The sequence below is a fragment of the Lycium barbarum genome, chromosome 4 (assembly GCF_019175385.1).
Source record: "Lycium barbarum isolate Lr01 chromosome 4, ASM1917538v2, whole genome shotgun sequence".
NCBI lineage: Eukaryota > Viridiplantae > Streptophyta > Magnoliopsida > Solanales > Solanaceae > Lycium > Lycium barbarum.
This window is the reverse complement of record NC_083340.1, coordinates 3,713,749-3,730,464: the sequence shown is the minus strand read 5'-3', so window position 1 is coordinate 3,730,464 and position 16,716 is coordinate 3,713,749. Positions and strand designations below refer to the sequence as shown.

Genomic DNA, 16,716 nt, shown 5'->3' with positions numbered 1-16,716 from the left:
AACAAAAAGAAAGAATTTAACGCAAAGACATCCCCCACCTCACAAATTTTCAATGCAAACATAATGCGGTTTGTCCACTTTCCGGAGCTATAATTAAAAATTAGCCAGTAGTTGTAAAATTGTTGAAAAATAAATATACAGCACATTGTGTTGATCGAAAAAGTAGCCAGTAATTGTAAAATTGTTGAAAAATAAATATACAACACATTGTGTTGATCGAGGTGAGCAGTGGTTAGATACTGGAGCAGGCTCAGATTGAAAGGAAGGACTTCGCTTTCCGATCACTTTTTCAGCCAATTTAAATGAGCGTGGGCAAGTTCGAACTTCACTATTGTTTTCCGCTTGGAGCAGCTCACCCCCTTCTCTCAGAGTTCCACATATAAGACTAGAACTCGAAGACACTATCTTGGAGTGGCCCGGAGAAAAAAACAAAAAAGATGAAGAAACAGACCTCTGCCACCTTTTCAAGTCAGGAGTATTTTTTTTATTCAAATATTATTTTCAGATGAAGAAGTGGTTAGATTTCAATTACTTTTGCAATTTTGTTTTCATAATCATAATGTTTGGGCTAACTTGCACACACATTGACTAATTTCATGAGGTACTGAGTGACTCTAACCACCAAGGCTACAATAAGTGAAATCAATTACCTAATATTTTTTTCTTAGCTAGAATTTGAACTTAAGAACCTCATAATTTCTAACATTTATTAACCACTGGATCATAGCCTTAGGTACCGATTAATTTTGAGATTGTCACTTGCTTACAAATAAAAATTGTAAAAGTAACTAGTTTGTGAATTTTTAACATTTCAAATTCCTCTATTATGTGGGTGGAGGGAACAAAGTGGGTCCACAAAAACTGAAATAATAGAGCAAATCTAAAGAAGCACCCCTAATCTTTTGCACAAAATCTTTTGTAGGGACCAATAATAGAATTGTTTTGGTACCAACTTTTAATAACGTGAAGAGAAAGCGACTCTTCTCGATCTCTTATAGGGGTAATTTTTATCAATATTAATTTGAAAGCCAATGTTAGGTTTGGTTGCACATATAGCACTTCTTCGGTTGGTAGATATTTAATAACAATATGCACCCACACAATGGGTCTACATCTGCCAACTTATAGTTGACTCGTGACACCTATTTACAGCCTGGCTTCCATATCCATAAATTTTGTATTATAATAATGAATTTAATACTATTATACTTTGAGATATTTTTCCTACTGTAGACTGTCAATAGTTACAGCAAAAAAGAAAAAGAATTAATTAAACCAAATTAGCCAGATTAAGACATGTAGCATAATAAATTAGTTGTTCTCGTACTGTACAAACAATTATGTTAAAAATTTACTTTAAGTTTGCAACGTACTCATAGCTTATAGGCCAGAAAAATAATTACAATATAAATTGAATGATGTAAGGGCGTTAAGATCAGCTTTCTAAAAATCAAGGCGCGAATGTAGCCTCGAAAAAGACTTAATTTTTTATGTTAAATTTAAATAGAAATAGAACGTACATTTCAATTTCAAATATATTGACTATATATGAATCCACGATGTGGACGTCGTTGCATTGAAACTCACCTTAGTCAAAAGACAAGTATCTCAAGGGTTAAAAATGCATGAAGCTTTCCGTATTTGACTCGGTAAAATATACCTCTATGAATCCCAACCTTCATTTTGTACATGGATGGTGAGATTGTAATTTGTACATCTTTATTTTTATAACTCTGGTATTTGAGTCAACTTTCGTACACCTCAATTATTTTACGAGGTACCTGCTACCTCCACCAACACATATATTGGATAAGTCCATCCACCAAAGCTTGGACAAATGGAAATGTTATCATACATCTTTAACTAGTCAAGAAGAATATTGTGATCTAAAGAAGAAAAAAAAAATATACACATACTCATGTAAAAGTACTAAAGTAGAATCACACCAGAATTGAAGGTTATAAATATCAACCGGGTCACAGCCGCATAATACCAGGTTAGGGATCCGGGAGACAATTTGGGGGAGTAGCTAACAAAGAAGCTCCCACCACAGTCAGTCTCCATTAGTAGAGTCTATAATTAGCTGAACTAAGTTAGAGGTTCATAAATATTTACTCTATATATGCATTATATTACAGATAATAATCCGACCTTCTTCACAACTTTCCCCTATCATCATCAACAAATCTCAATGTGTGTCAGTTGATCTTAATCGCTTGGCCGCACGGATAAATTCCACCACCACTTGTACCTCATCGACACGCTGCAAGGATTAAGATACGGAGCATCCGTTAGGAAAACTTGGGGCTAAGTAAAGATTATGCAGTTAAGCATAGCAACAGAAAGAACGAGACCTGTGACGAGAAGTGCTGCTGCACTGTACTAAGCAGTTGTTCCTTCGTTGGGTTAGGGCTAATATGTGCCTGCATATACGCGAAACGTGTTACTAACTTGAATCGACATATTGTTAGATTGATCATTGAAAAAGATTCGTGCTGACAGACACTCACAAGGTTGAAGTTTCGCCAGTACCTCCATAATGAACCAGTTCCTAGTTTTGCCAAGTTCAACCTCTGATAGTACAAAATGGAACAGTTTAATAAAACAAGCATGTCACATTATCTGGAGACACTTGCAGGATTAATATAAAGGCATCACATCAAGCACCATGATTACACTTTAAACCCCCGTCAAGCAAGACCATCACAATTTACAAAGAATAAACTACCAGACACAGAATGGCTGTGTAATGTTTCATTGGAGTTTCTGTAAATACCAACGAAAAGATTTTTATCACATGGAAAGAAAGCACATAATGTGACTTTCACAAAACCATCCACATCAACAAAACCAGATCAAAAACACAGAGACTACATATATATTTTATGTGCTTACCGGTTGCAAATAGTTAGGTTCAACTTCTCTGCAATTGCCACGGCTCATTGTCTTTGGTGGTCCAGATAAGGCCCATGGCCTTGTATAACGAACTCTAGGCTTGCTCACTTTTCTGTATTCGACACCAGTGGCTACCAAATACAAGGATTACAATCAAATAAGAAACCTCTTTAGAAATTAGAAGAATTAATATAACAAAGTTTAGATAATGGAGACTAACCAAAGTGATGGGTTTCTTTTTCAACAATGTCTGAACCACTGCTTGAGTTGTCAAAGTCATAATCATCGTCTTCTTCATCTCCCGTGGGAGGTTCTAGCACACTCAATGCATTTCTTTGTAGTTTGACTTCAACCCCATTTTTCAAAACCTTCAATTTTGAGATAAAGAAGTTTAATAACTGACTCCATAATCAAACAACAACAGAATCAAAAAACAGATAAAGAAAACAAGAATGTTATAAGTGGAAGATTTCACGACAGCAAGGTCTAAAGCTTAACTACTTAACAAATATAAATCATGTAAAGTTAAATTCACTTTACAATCAGAAACTTAATCAGGAAGCTAGTTCAGCAGTTATGTAATTCAAGTCAAACAGTCAAAGAGAAGAAGAGTCATTTTGGACTGTTAGGGTAAAAGGAAAATATAAATATACAATCTAAGTAGAATGAAGGACTCACCAACCAATGCCAACCACCAAGCCCAACAGCCTTCTTGACAACTCCCTGAAGTCCCAGCAAAACGCTCTTGGTTCTGTTGTTTCCGGTCACAATAACTTTGGTATGCCTTGGAAGTACAGACAGTTCCTCATCACCACTCTCTTCGCGGAAAGGTGATAACACCCGAGCAGGACATAGTTGAGTCTCCAGCATTTTGCACGTCTCAACAACTAACTAATCAGTGACCCCAACGAAGATAGCAATGGAGATCAGACTAAATTAGCTACTGATACTCTGTAACCAAACTACGGAATTCTACATAGCGGCAAATCCTTTCTCCTTTGCTCCTCATTCCAATCAGATAATGAAATAACAAAGCACCAATAACGCGATTCACCTTCTATGTCACGTATACCAACTTCCAGTACAGAACTAACTCCCAAGCATCTCAATTCAGATACCTTTCTAAAGAATCTCTAGGACTAATAACACGATTCACCTCAAAATGGAACTGACAAACTGGAATCTTTGAACTTTCAAGAACCACAATCAATCAAGCTAAAAAGCACAACTCTCAGTCTCAAATGAAAATCCTGAAAAAGAAACTATTAAGAATGTCAAAAATGTAGCCAAATAATCCCCACAAAGTATGACTATATAGTGTCCAAATAAGGCATTTTCATACAGTCACATATATACTCAAAGGGAGAGACACAAAAAGAGAGTGATATCTTTAAGATCTGATAAGACTGACACGAAATTTGTAATGGAATGTTGAATGCTATGAGCCAACAAGCAATTTAAAAATCTGCAAGTCACGGATATAGCATGAGTAGTAATAAATGCAATAATGCATGATCCACTAAAATCTACTGCAATAAAAAATAAAAATAAAAATAAAAAAAGTGTTGTAAATATGTAATTTCTAAAGCATGTCCAATTTTAAAATTAAGGCAATTAAGTAACCTTGAAATCTCCAATTCAATCAAAATTATTAACTAAAGACTTCAAATTCATTCTTCAGTAACAACACTCTTAATAGTTAGCTTAAGATGAAAATTAGATAAACTAAGTAGCTGTTTGGCCATGAATATTTCTTTACTTTTTTTCGGAGTTGAATTTCTGAAATCATGTTTGGTCATAAAATTCGGGGAAATCCCGGAATTTTCCGAAATTTTGAAAAACACCAAAAAGTTGTTTTCACTAGAAATCACTCGCAAAAAATTTCAAAAACAACTCCAATTTGTATTCATGACCAAACACAACTCCGATTTCCAAATATCATTTTTCACTTTGAAAACAAAAACTATAATTTTCAAACACTCACAATTTTTATGGCCAAACAAGCCCTAAATATTTTTTTTAAAATGCAAAAATAAGGCAAACGAATATAGACTATAAATGTGCACTTAAACCAATAAATACTCGCTAATCGCAATTTTGCAACTTTCAATTAACTCGGTTTTTTTTTTTTTTTTACACTTGAATAATTAAAAAACAATAACTTTAACCAATAAAAATCTCAGAATTATTTATTTGAGAGCGAAAATTGTATTTTCTCAACGCATAAAACATCAAAAAGTGAAAATCAAGCAATGAATCAAGTTAATTATTAACTTTAACCAAAAACATTGGAAAAAAAAATAAGGAAAAGAGAAAAATTGCTACTCAAAAATATCTCAGAATCATTGATTTAACAAAATAAATCGCAATGTATAAAACATCAAACACCGAATTCCACCAAACAATCACGTTAAACCAAAAAAAAAAAGGAGCAATTTCTAAATGTGAAAAACATCAAAAAGGTTACACTCAAGCAAGCAATCATACTGAATCTATTTAACAAATTAGATTCGAATAAGAAAAACTAGAAATTAGAGAAGAGCTCAGAATTGTTAATTTCAAACTGAAAAAAAAAATGCAAATCAGAGAAGAGCTCCGAATTGCTAATTTCAAATTGCAATTTTTAAAAAAAAAAATGTATTTTTCACAATGCATAAATAGTAAAACACACCGAACAGTAGAAACTACTGCAAATCAGAATTTTTGATGTAAAAACTTCAAAAAAAAGTGACACTTAAACAAGCAATCATGCTTAATCGATTCAACAAATTAAATTCGAACAAAAAACTGCTCAGAATTGTTAATTTCAACGTGAAAAAAAAAAAAAGATGTATTTTTCACAATGCATCAAAAAGTGAAAATCAAGCAAACACGTCAAATCCGTTAACAGTTTACGTTACCTCAGTTTAACAATGGATTCCGAGCCCTTTTTAGTCAGATTGGAGTGAAATGCAATCAGATACAACACAGAATTTTGCAGTAAACTAGAGAGAGAAAGTGATTAGTTATCTAGAGAGAGAAAATGCTTCACAAACTGCCATTGGAGTGGAAACTACTACCCTGCTGTTAAAAAAGAAGACCCACTTGTACGGTCACTTGGCTTTTTCTTCCTTATCTTCTTTCTTCCCCATACTTTGCATTTTTACTCCCTATATTTTAAATATAATTTTGGTTTTGGTTTTTGCGATATCTGACTAAGCATATTTAACCTTTAATTAATTGAAATGAAACTTTGTAGTCCTTCTGTATAATCTCTCTGTCGCAATTTATGTGGCAAACTTTTTCTTTCTAGTTTATGTACTAAAAAGATTGTCATCTTTATATATTTAAAAAAAATTAACTTTATGATATAATTTACAACCACACAGATATCTAACGTTTGTTTTAAATCACGAATTTCAGAACTCTTTTTTTTTTTTCTTAAACTCCATATCAAATTAAATAGATTCACATAAATTGAAACGAAGAGAGTATACGAAGTATGTTGTATTTGATTTACTTTTAGGACTATATCGATGTTAAATATGGAGTAAAGGTAGTATGGTACAAGCTTAACGGAACACATATGTAATTAAATAGTGAAACGACTAATATTAGGATAAATTTGTGAATATTCACAAGCAAAGAGATAAAAAAACGTACATTCAATTAATTGAAGAATAAATGTGTTTAATCAGATATCATAAGAATTAAAATTAGAATTTAACTATTATTGAAGGACCAAAAGTGCTATTAATCCTTAAATCCCTTTTCTTCTTTTCGTTATCATGTTACTGTATTATTGTATTGTATTGCTCTTTGTTTTGTTTTATATTGTAAAACTCGGTTTGAATAGTTAGCGGCTTAGTAGAGCCGGGTCAGTTGCGTGTTGAGCCGAGTTTTTCTGCTTGCGTTGCTGATCAATGAACCGGCGACGTACAAACGAGAATCCGAGGCTGTTTGAAAGCGACTAAACTCTACACATTCTATGATTCTCTCCAATAATTTTTCTGTCCAACAGGTGTCGATGCAACATTAAGTGATATACCCTCTGCTTCCTGAGGGTGGTCACTTTTCTGTGTAGGAGAGCTAAATTTGGGAAGGACAAAAACTTTGGTGCTAATTGAGCACTCGAGGCATCAGTCTAAAGAGTCTCCTGTGTTAACTTTTGAGCATGGTTTTGAGTTTAGCCTTTCAAGCAGTATTGGTCTAGACGTGCAATTAGAGGTGGATTTAGGATTTGAAGGTGACGAGTGTCACAATTTTCTTCAATATACATCTTGTTAGGAACGTATATTTGGATCGGGTTCATCTTTTTTTAGTTTATTCGGGTCAATTTAATGAGTTTTTTTTTAAATTTACAAATATGAAAATTACATCTCAAAAATCATGAAACGAACATAATTAACATTTTAAATAAGAAATCGCACTCATTAACACCCATTAATAACAAAAGTAAAATCAACATTTTCACCAAGGGACTTGCATCTCTTATGTATATTAAAAAATGAATTTGCACAAGTAAAATAACATCTTCAATTAGGGAATTACACCGATCAAAATAAGAAAAATAATAGAAAAATTCTTCAATAGGTAAATACTCCCCATAAATAAATGTAGAATTGGATAAACTACAAAGTTCTAAAAAATAAAGCATAAATTTCATGTTTTTTCTAAGCAGTGCTTATGAAATTTCCATCACAATTTAAGTAGTAAAGTGATTTAAATTGAATTTAACAATTATAGAATAGCATAAATTTTTATAATGCACTCCCTCCGTCCATTTTTATTTGTCCATTATACTATAAATATATGTCCTCTTTTACTTGTAAGTTATATAGTTTGAAAAATCAAGACATAATTTATCATTTTATACCTATTTTACCCTTATTATTAAGTATTCCAATTCATTTCTCATTTTATTTATTGCTTATTAAGAGTGTCTCAGGTCAAATATAGACAAGTAAACATGGACAGAGGGAGTAATAAACAAAAGAAATTATAAAATAAATAAATTTTGATCTCAATCCAAAACTCCCATTGAGACCCAAGTTTTTTTATTTAAATACTCACAGATTTGAGATTAAGATAAATACTTAATTTAAGGGATTTTGAAGTTTCTATTTGTGTGTTCTCGCTAGAGATCACAGATAAAATAATAGAAAAGAGAAAAATCAATATAAATAATAAAAAGATAAATAGAAAATTTGGAGGGCCGAAAAGGGAATTACTGGTACAAAAGAAGTAAAAAGCGCAAAGGCAAACTGGAGCCTGAAAATCAAGATAGATTCAAACTTGTGTCTATTAGCCGTGGCAACTTTGTCTAATTTACGACTGGAGGCGACAGGATCAAATATTTAACCTAATTTACGCAAATTACAACATAAGTATATAAAAAAATTATTAATTGAGGGGGTGCCATGCCACCCCCATCACAAAGGGTAGATCCGATGCACTATGTAGGATAGAAGTATGTTATAAGGGCCAATAGAGTATGCGGTTTGTAGCGAGCGGTGTTTGTATTTGTCACACCCCAACCTTGGTAAGGCGTGACTGGCACTCGGCACCCTACGGGAACCGAGCGAACCAACTGTAACTCACATTTTCTGTAACTCGAAAGGCAACATAAGACCAAGGTACTATAAGCCGTAGAGGCACAAGCCCAAAAGATAACATACTTGCGTCTTTAAACTAATCTCGAATGTATGTGCCAGTAAGGCTATCTATAATAATGATACAACATAATACAAGTTGAGATAATTATAAGATATCTAACTGTGCATATCTGTCTACGAGCCTCTACAGGAGTACATGACATAAAGTGGCCGGAACAGGGCCTCGCCATACCCATGCAAATGCATATGCAGCCATGCTGACTCACAGGGCAACTCCGAAGCAAGTGGAGCGCCACGACTCTGCCTGCTGAGCTGGTATCCTTACTGAAAGATCCGTCAAGTTGTATCCTCAAGACCTGCGGGCATGAAACGCAGCGCCCCCAGCAAAGGGACGTCAGTACGAGCAATTTACTGAGTATGCAAGGCGGAAAGTGCAATAAAATAGCCATATACCAAAGATGAGAAGAATAAGAATCAACCTGGCATTTCTGAACTACCGATGGAAATCTAGTATATGTATACATACCTCTTCATCTTTTTGCGATCTTTACTAGGTTTGTATACCCTACCATAGTCCTGGTTACCTTATCATCAAATGTTATCTGAACATGTGTTGCGGCGTGCAACCCGATCCATATATGATACATGTCTCTCTATACTCTCGCATGCTTAACTATATCTAGGTATAGTACTGTGCCTTTATCTTACTAATCATCCTATGCTAATTGCCCAACTGATCAGTGGTAACTGCCCGACCGACTGCAGTCCGGTGGTAATAACTGCTCGTCCGATTATCGCCCGACGGTAGAGCGCAACTGCCCGACTGATCAGCGGTAACTGCCCGACTGGCCGTAGCACAGTGGTAACTACCCGACCGACTGCAGTCCGGTGGTAATAACTGCCCGTCCGATTATCGCCCGACGGTAGAGCGCAACTGCCCGACTGGCCGTAGCACAATGGTAACTGCCCGACTGGCTGCAGTCCAGTGGTAAATATATACATACATACATACATACATCTGCCCAACCGGCCGTAGCCCGATGGTAACATCTGCCCGACTGGTCGTAGACCAGTGGTAAAAATCTACAAGTAATCTTTATGCCCTTCCCGTGGTCATCACTTAGCTCGTAGGGTTTACATAATCACATAAGACTTATAAGCACAGCTCAGGCCATTAGTACTTCTTCCCGCTTGACTAAACATTAACCAAGTCCTAAGATACAACATAAACCTCTCTTCGAACACTAAATACCTCATTAGAGATCCCCTACTATCACTCTATTCATATCCTATAAAACATCCCTTACGAACTTGTTCCTAAACTCGTTGAATTATTATTATGGAACCATCATTAAGAACACGTCTCACCTTGAAGGAACAAATTCATAAGATGAGATCAACATCAATGAATAACAATAATAGCCATGAAACAAGCTCAAGGATATCACAAGAACGTCGGGAACTGTAAGCTTTGGTACTTTTAGAAACGAGGCTATTGAAGATGTCATATATAGGTTCACAACAAAGGAATCATGCCTTAAGAAAGAAAGATTTAGCCTTAACATACATGGAATCTTGGTCCTTGACCTTCCCACTTATCTCCTGACTTGTAATCTACATATAAAATCGTTCATACTATTATTAGGCTCACCGTCGTACACTTGTCTTAAGCATTTAAATGAAACCCCTTTTTTGAATTTGCCGAAATTCGAGCAGCATCTCCCGTGTTTATATGCCCAGCTCGAAATCATAATCCAGCAACCAACAACAATAACAACAATACCAACATCAACCACAATATTATCAATACCAATATATTCCATAAAATATCTCACACGACATTTGTCCAATTTTTCCACCAACAAATCCACTATACGATTATTCTACAACTCTACTTCCGTAAATAAACTTATATCCATATCAATAAGGAGAGATTCATACCTTATTCTCGCTAGTACCGCGATATCTCCAATATTTGCCTTGAATTCCAACTAGGATTCACCACAATACAATAGTATAATCGCAACTACGCGCTGTCCAACTTAAATCCGGGGATTATACTTAATTCGCGTTAAAATCTAGTGGATAGAAGTTAGGAGAATTTTCTAGAAGATTTGGGAAATATTTGGAGCATTCTTGGCTGAAAATGAAGTTTTGAATCAGATTTGGTCCTTAAATAGTGGGTCAAATTCGGGGGTCACTGTAGCAATTACTGTAGCAGCACAGTAGCAAGTCGGTACTGTAGCAGCACTGTAGTAGCCCGGTTACTGTAGCAGCGTTCTCCTCTGTCAGCCTAACTTGTGACGTCCATAATTCTCTACTCCGATATCGTATCGACGAGCGGTTTGTTGCATTGGAAACTAGACTCGACGAACTTTATTTTAGGCTTTTACTTTGCTTCAAAACTCCTCATCTACTAAAAGATATTCTTTCTCCAAGTTGGGCCAAAATTACCCCTCATATTCTCTTCCAAGTTCCAACAAATTTAATTTCCTTAATTCACTTGCCCGTCAATCCTTTCATAGTTTACTATATGAACTTAAATCCTTATAACCATAAGTTAAACACATATAAGCTCACATACCTCCTGAAAGGTAGCTCGAATCTCAACATACGAAACTACGGGGTGTAACAGTATTCATAGAAGAAAGGACAAAAATATAAATTACTCACATTGGTTTAGCTTAGTATTAAGCTAGACTAGACGAGGTTTGGGTTCAATACTACTTAACCACAATTTTAAACAATAGAGATTATATTTTTCAAGAAAATATTTAGATTGTGTTTCGAACCCTCCAACCTCTAAGAGCAAAACCAAGTGCTGAACTAGTGCGTCAAGAGGCATTCGTGTAAGAATAACGTCTCTTTTGGATACATTTAATGTGGCTACATATTATGGTAACAAATTATTAAATAATATATGGCAAATAATGTTTTTTAGTTATGCATATCCGAAAGTTTCTTTGATGGGAGGAAACGTTTTATTAGGAGTCTCTAGGGCAACCATATTTTATGGAAAAGTCCCTAGGGCAACCATATTTTATGAAAAAGACCCTTGGGTTAAAGTTTTTACCTAAGAGTCCCTGACCTACCTATAAATACGTGTGTGACTCCATCAGTCCAGTATTCTAAAATTGTGATAGGTTTTGGCTAGAAGGCTTTAGGATTTTTACCATTCTTTTCAGGGTTACAAGTCGGCGCTAGATCAAAGGCGATTCTCCACGACACTTGAACAGTTATGGCTGAAGGTAGGTTCCTATTTAGTTTTCCGTTGTGTTGGCTCTGTATATATGTTAGAAATACAACAATTTGATGTTAAGAGGTGTCATTTCTCTCAATATATCACTTTATGCACAATTTTAATACATATGTTCAGTTAAAGATTTCAATGAAGCGATACCGCTTCGTTCAACATGGGTCCGCTCCTGGGAAGGAAATGTTTGGCAAAAGATTGTTGCTGGCATTATATGAAAGATGACAATGACTAAGGGTTTAAGAGTTTCCTACCCGGGCAAGCGCAAATCACTCACGCAAGCATAAGGCAAGTGTCCAGCTTAAGGATTAGACAACGCATGCGCACGATCAAAGCGACGCTCAGTGGTAGCCTAGAGATTGACATGTTGGTAGCCAATTCCGAGCGTGTGTGTAACTAAGATCCAACATCTTAAATTCATCACAAAAGTATGTCAGCAAGCCAAGGTTGAAGCCTTGGAATCCAACGGGTGGCATAGATAAAACTAATTAGCTTTTGAGGCAAGCTTAATCGTAGGCACCGAGTCGTGCCAAGAAACCTAAGACAATAGATGGTTGACTTGTACTCAGGTGAGACTACGAGTACTAAATGAACTATTTATATGTTGCTAACATTGTAGAGGAGTTAGTTCGTGACATTACATGTGAATAATAAGCCTATTCTTATTGTATGGAGTCAGTGGCGGAGGCAGAATTTTTACTAAGGGGGATAAAAATATGAAAAAGTAAACACACAAAGAAGTTAAAGGGATTCAACATCTACTATATATACATAAAAAATAATTTTAACCATGTATAAATAGTGTAATTTCTGCCGAAGAGGCCGGATGAGCCCCCTTGACCCTTCCTCCCTCCGCCCCTACATGGAGTACTATATTTCGTATTAAATAGTATGTACATCCATACATAACTTATAGTAGTATAATGTGTAGTTTAAAGAATTGATAATATCAAAATAATAGTATTACATTCATTAAACGAGAGGACATATTACCAGCAAATAATCAATACCACCGCTGCAAATTCATCAAATGTTGTAATGGATTGGTAAGTACTTCTTTATAGTCAATATTCCATCTGTCTTAATTTATGTGACATTTTTCATTTTTTCGAAATTCAAATTACATGAACTTTGATCAACATTTTAAGATAGTGTATTTCACCAAATTGATATGAGAAAAATTACAACTTATAGTATTTTTCATGTAGTTTTCAAATATATAAATTTGAATGTTAAAATATTGAGTTAATCTAATTCAATTTAACTTTAAAGTCTAATCGAATTAACTATCAAAAAGCGAAAAATATCACATAAATTGAAACAGAAAAAGTAATAATCTCGATATCAATCTAAATTAATCGAAATCTAAAGCAAGTGCCAGTCAAATAAGAAGTAAAAAAAAAACCTTGTCAAAGACAAACGACTTCCCTACCAAATACACTATTTATTTTTCAACTTTGTACTACCTTGTCTGGCACATCCCCAACAACTGCATCAATGATCAGGATTCACCCCTCAAATCATCTCTTTATTCCCGTTTAGTCCCTAATAACGTCGCATTATTCAAGTGCATAAGGGTAATTTCATAGTGCAAGCTCATAAGCCGAGCTGAGCCGGTTCAAAAATAAACAAAAAACTAAAAGAGGGGGAAAATAATGAAGTCATAGATCAACGTACACGTGTCAGTTAATATACAGCTGTTTGTACTCTTATGTGAATTTTTGAAACTTAATTCATAACTGTTTGTACTCTTATGTGAATATTTGAAACTTTTTATTAATTAAATTTGAATATAGATTTGGAATCCGCTCCTTTTACGAGGCAGCTGGAGCGCAACAAATTATGTTTAGGCAATTGGCACAAATGCCCTATTTCTGGGTGGTTTTTATTTTTTGTCTTTAATATTTATCTTTCAACTTTTCTGACACGGCATAATTTAAATTTAGCAAGGAAGAGTTTACGTTTAATTTATGCATATGTATCTAACATACTCACAAATTATGTCCGATAAAACTTTCAACACTTAATATACTCTGAAAAACGGCATAATTATAGACTTTGCTCAGCATAATTTACATTTAACTTCGGGCAAAACTTTTAACTCTAAACATAATCTGTAAAATACTACAACAAAACTTATGACGCATAGCTTAATTCCTATAAAATTTATGTCTAGCGAGGCAAAAATTAGTTTTTGAAGATTAAAATGTTACATAAATTATATCTTACAAAGTATGTCTGAATATTTTCATTAAATAAATAGCAGGGATAAAAATCCAAGACAGTGTAGTAAAAATTATTGACCAGTCCGGTTGAAGGACAATCCGCGCAAAAATGATTATTTTTAGAATATAATAAAATTTAAAAAGAAGAGAGCATAACGCACTTCAGGTGGGGTCCATAAGGACCAACGTCACCATAGAGAAGTGGGACCCATAGGAAAAAAGTGGGGACCACATCCCACGTGCTCTGCAATTACTTTTTTATGTCGTTTTTGTGATTTTATTTTGTATAGTACTTTTGTATACTAGTTTAATTTGTGGTCTTTGAATATTGTATGATGTTTGACTTCTAAGTTCTGACACTTACACGGAAAATTCCTTAATCGTTATTGCTCAGGCTTCGGTGATCAATCTTTGGCACATTTAAATAATTTATAAAATGGGTGTGATTTTTTAAATGATATTTTTAATATGGTACGGGTCTAATTGGAGCTACATTCGTGAATCGGTGAAAAATGTCCTTTTTTGGTTTCACAATCCATAAAAGGAATTAGCTTAATCCCACTGTTCCTATTATGTTTTTTTTTTCTCAATATTATTATGTTGTATTTTAAAGGATGGGCATTTTACAAATATGAATTGTAAGATGGATGTACCATCATATAAATCCAAATAAAATAAAAAGTTGTTCGTGTTCGTCAGAAGTTGGGGAGTAGTATGCATTGAAGAAGTCGCTTGAGATGATTTGATTATGCATCGGTTTGTAAAAATGAAATTATGGTGAGTAAAGATGTCAAAGGTGAATCTAATGTAATAGTTACAAGTTCATGTGAACATAGTTTATATTAAAAATTACATTAAATGTTCAAGAATATTTAGCTCGAAACTCATTTTATTGGTTAAATTATTTTTTATATTACCTTGAGAGTATAATTAGAATCCTGGATCGGCCTCTAAAATGTGTTAAAAGGGGATCGAGTGGTCTAAAATCAATGTGAAAGAAAGTCGTCTCAAAATACCTACAAAATCATTGAACTCAATGCAGACTTAGCTAAAAACAAGACGCGATGGAAGAAAAAGATCCACATAGATGACACTAGTTAAGCTTAAATGAAGATGTTTAAATATATATAATATAGGCGATCCCAATTGAGACTGAGGCATTATTATTGTTGTTTGTTTCTTTATTTGTTATCATTAATAACATACTCTAACAATGATGATCACTATTATTATAGGAGAATATTGTTATAGAGAGGTATAATATAACATGAAAAGTTGATTCCAAAGAAATTTTAACTGCTATAGTAAGATACTGTTATAGATTATGATTATTATAGAAGAATATGACTGTATACATATATACAGAAAGTACAATCCAATATTTTCCCCAAAAATGTATATAAAATTCACCATTATAATATTAAGTAGTAAGTATTAATATATTGAGGAATTTTTACTTCCTCATTCTACATGTTCAAATACATTTCAATTCATGTGAAGACGGAAATTTCAATTGGCTTTTGCTATGCATCTCTTTACAAAAGTTCGACTTAAAGAGGGAAAAAACTTTGAATGATTAGCGGCCTTTAAAAAATACATTAAATCTATGCCCCCATTTACTTTTTGAGAGTAAAATATAGTAAAGTAGATATTGGTAGAAATACTACCTACAAAATGGTCCAAAAGGAGTTAGAGAAGAGACACTTGGATTTTTGTAATGGCATGAATATTTAATAAACATAACCAAACCAACATCCTATTTAACATGGTGTCAGTTGATTACTCAGCCAAACTTCAAATTAAAAAACCAAATAACGGAGTAACATTAAGAAATATTATCAGACCCTTTAATACGATAAATAAATATCATATATATATATATATATATATATATATATATATATATATATATATATATTGAGGAATTTTTACTTCCTCATTCTACTTGTTCAAATACATTTCAATTCATGTGAATAGGGAAATTTCAATTATATATATATATATTGAGGAATTTTTACTTCCTCATTCTACTTGTTCAAATACATTTCAATTCATGTGAATAGGGAAATTTCAATTGGCTTTTGCTATCCATCTCTTTACAAAAGTTCGACTTAAAGAGGGAAAAAACTTTGAATGATTGGCAGCCTTTAAAAAATACATTAAATCTTTGCCCCCATTTACTTTTTGAGAGTACAATAAGTAGTAAAGTAGATATTGGTAGAAATACTACGTACAAAATGGTCCAAAAGGAGTTAGAGAGGAGACACTTGGATTTTTGTAATGGCATGAATATTTAATAAACATAACCAAACCAACATCCTATTTAACATGGTGTCAGTTGATTGCTCAGCCAAACTTCAAATTAAAAAACCAAATAAAGGAGTAACATTAAGAAATATTATCAGACCTTTTAATACGATAAATAAATATCCAATATGATTAAGTACCAAGTCATTTTCAGTCCATCTCAAAGATTTGACGTTGTTGCATACTACTGTTTAAATTTAGACCCATGACGGGGGGAGGAGTCAAAGTAAGGACAGATCAGGATTTTAAATTTGTGCGTTTCCAACGAAAGTAAATTAGAATACAAAAAAAATAAGTTTAACAAATAAAAATTGACTCTAGGTGTACTCGATCTCGAGTCGACTAAGTTGAAGCGCCAAAGCTAATTTCTTCTTTGCCGTTGAACTAATCATCCAATTTGTCACTAGGTTCCCATCTAAAACTTGTCATACGTTAATAAAAA

At 33.8% G+C, this 16,716-nt stretch overlaps 1 protein-coding gene across 2 annotated transcripts; it reads right to left on the bottom strand.

Annotated features, from left to right (window-relative positions):
* Positions 1–1,921: 1,921 nt before the first annotated feature.
* Positions 1,922–5,952, bottom strand: LOC132634880 (uncharacterized). 2 transcript variants are annotated; one of them, XM_060351005.1, is made up of 7 exons: positions 5,796–5,952; positions 3,574–4,145; positions 3,116–3,263; positions 2,896–3,026; positions 2,511–2,573; positions 2,355–2,423; positions 1,922–2,263 (listed from the first exon to the last, which is right to left on the bottom strand). In XM_060351005.1, the coding sequence occupies exons 2-7, from the start codon at positions 3,763–3,765 to the stop codon at positions 2,189–2,191; spliced, it is 678 nt and encodes a 225-aa protein (XP_060206988.1). In that variant the 5' UTR covers positions 3,766–4,145; positions 5,796–5,952; the 3' UTR covers positions 1,922–2,188. The 2 variants fall into 2 exon arrangements, with proteins under 2 accessions (XP_060206988.1, XP_060206989.1); XM_060351006.1 differs by having other exon boundaries at positions 3,574–4,157; positions 5,796–5,940.
* Between the last annotated feature and the right edge of the window lie 10,764 nt (positions 5,953–16,716).

Excerpts from the sequence above, each read along its gene's own strand:
- LOC132634880 (XM_060351005.1), bottom strand. The coding sequence starts at position 3,765 with ATGCTGGAGACTCAACTATGTCCTGCTCGGGTGTTATCACCTTTCCGC. Across the intron at positions 3,264-3,573 it reads TTGGTGGTTGGCATTGGTTG|GTTTTGAAAAATGGGGTTGA; the intron begins GTGAGTCCTTCA and ends TCAAAATTGAAG. Across the intron at positions 3,027-3,115 it reads AAAAGAAACCCATCACTTTG|CCACTGGTGTCGAATACAGA; the intron begins GTTAGTCTCCAT and ends TGTATTTGGTAG.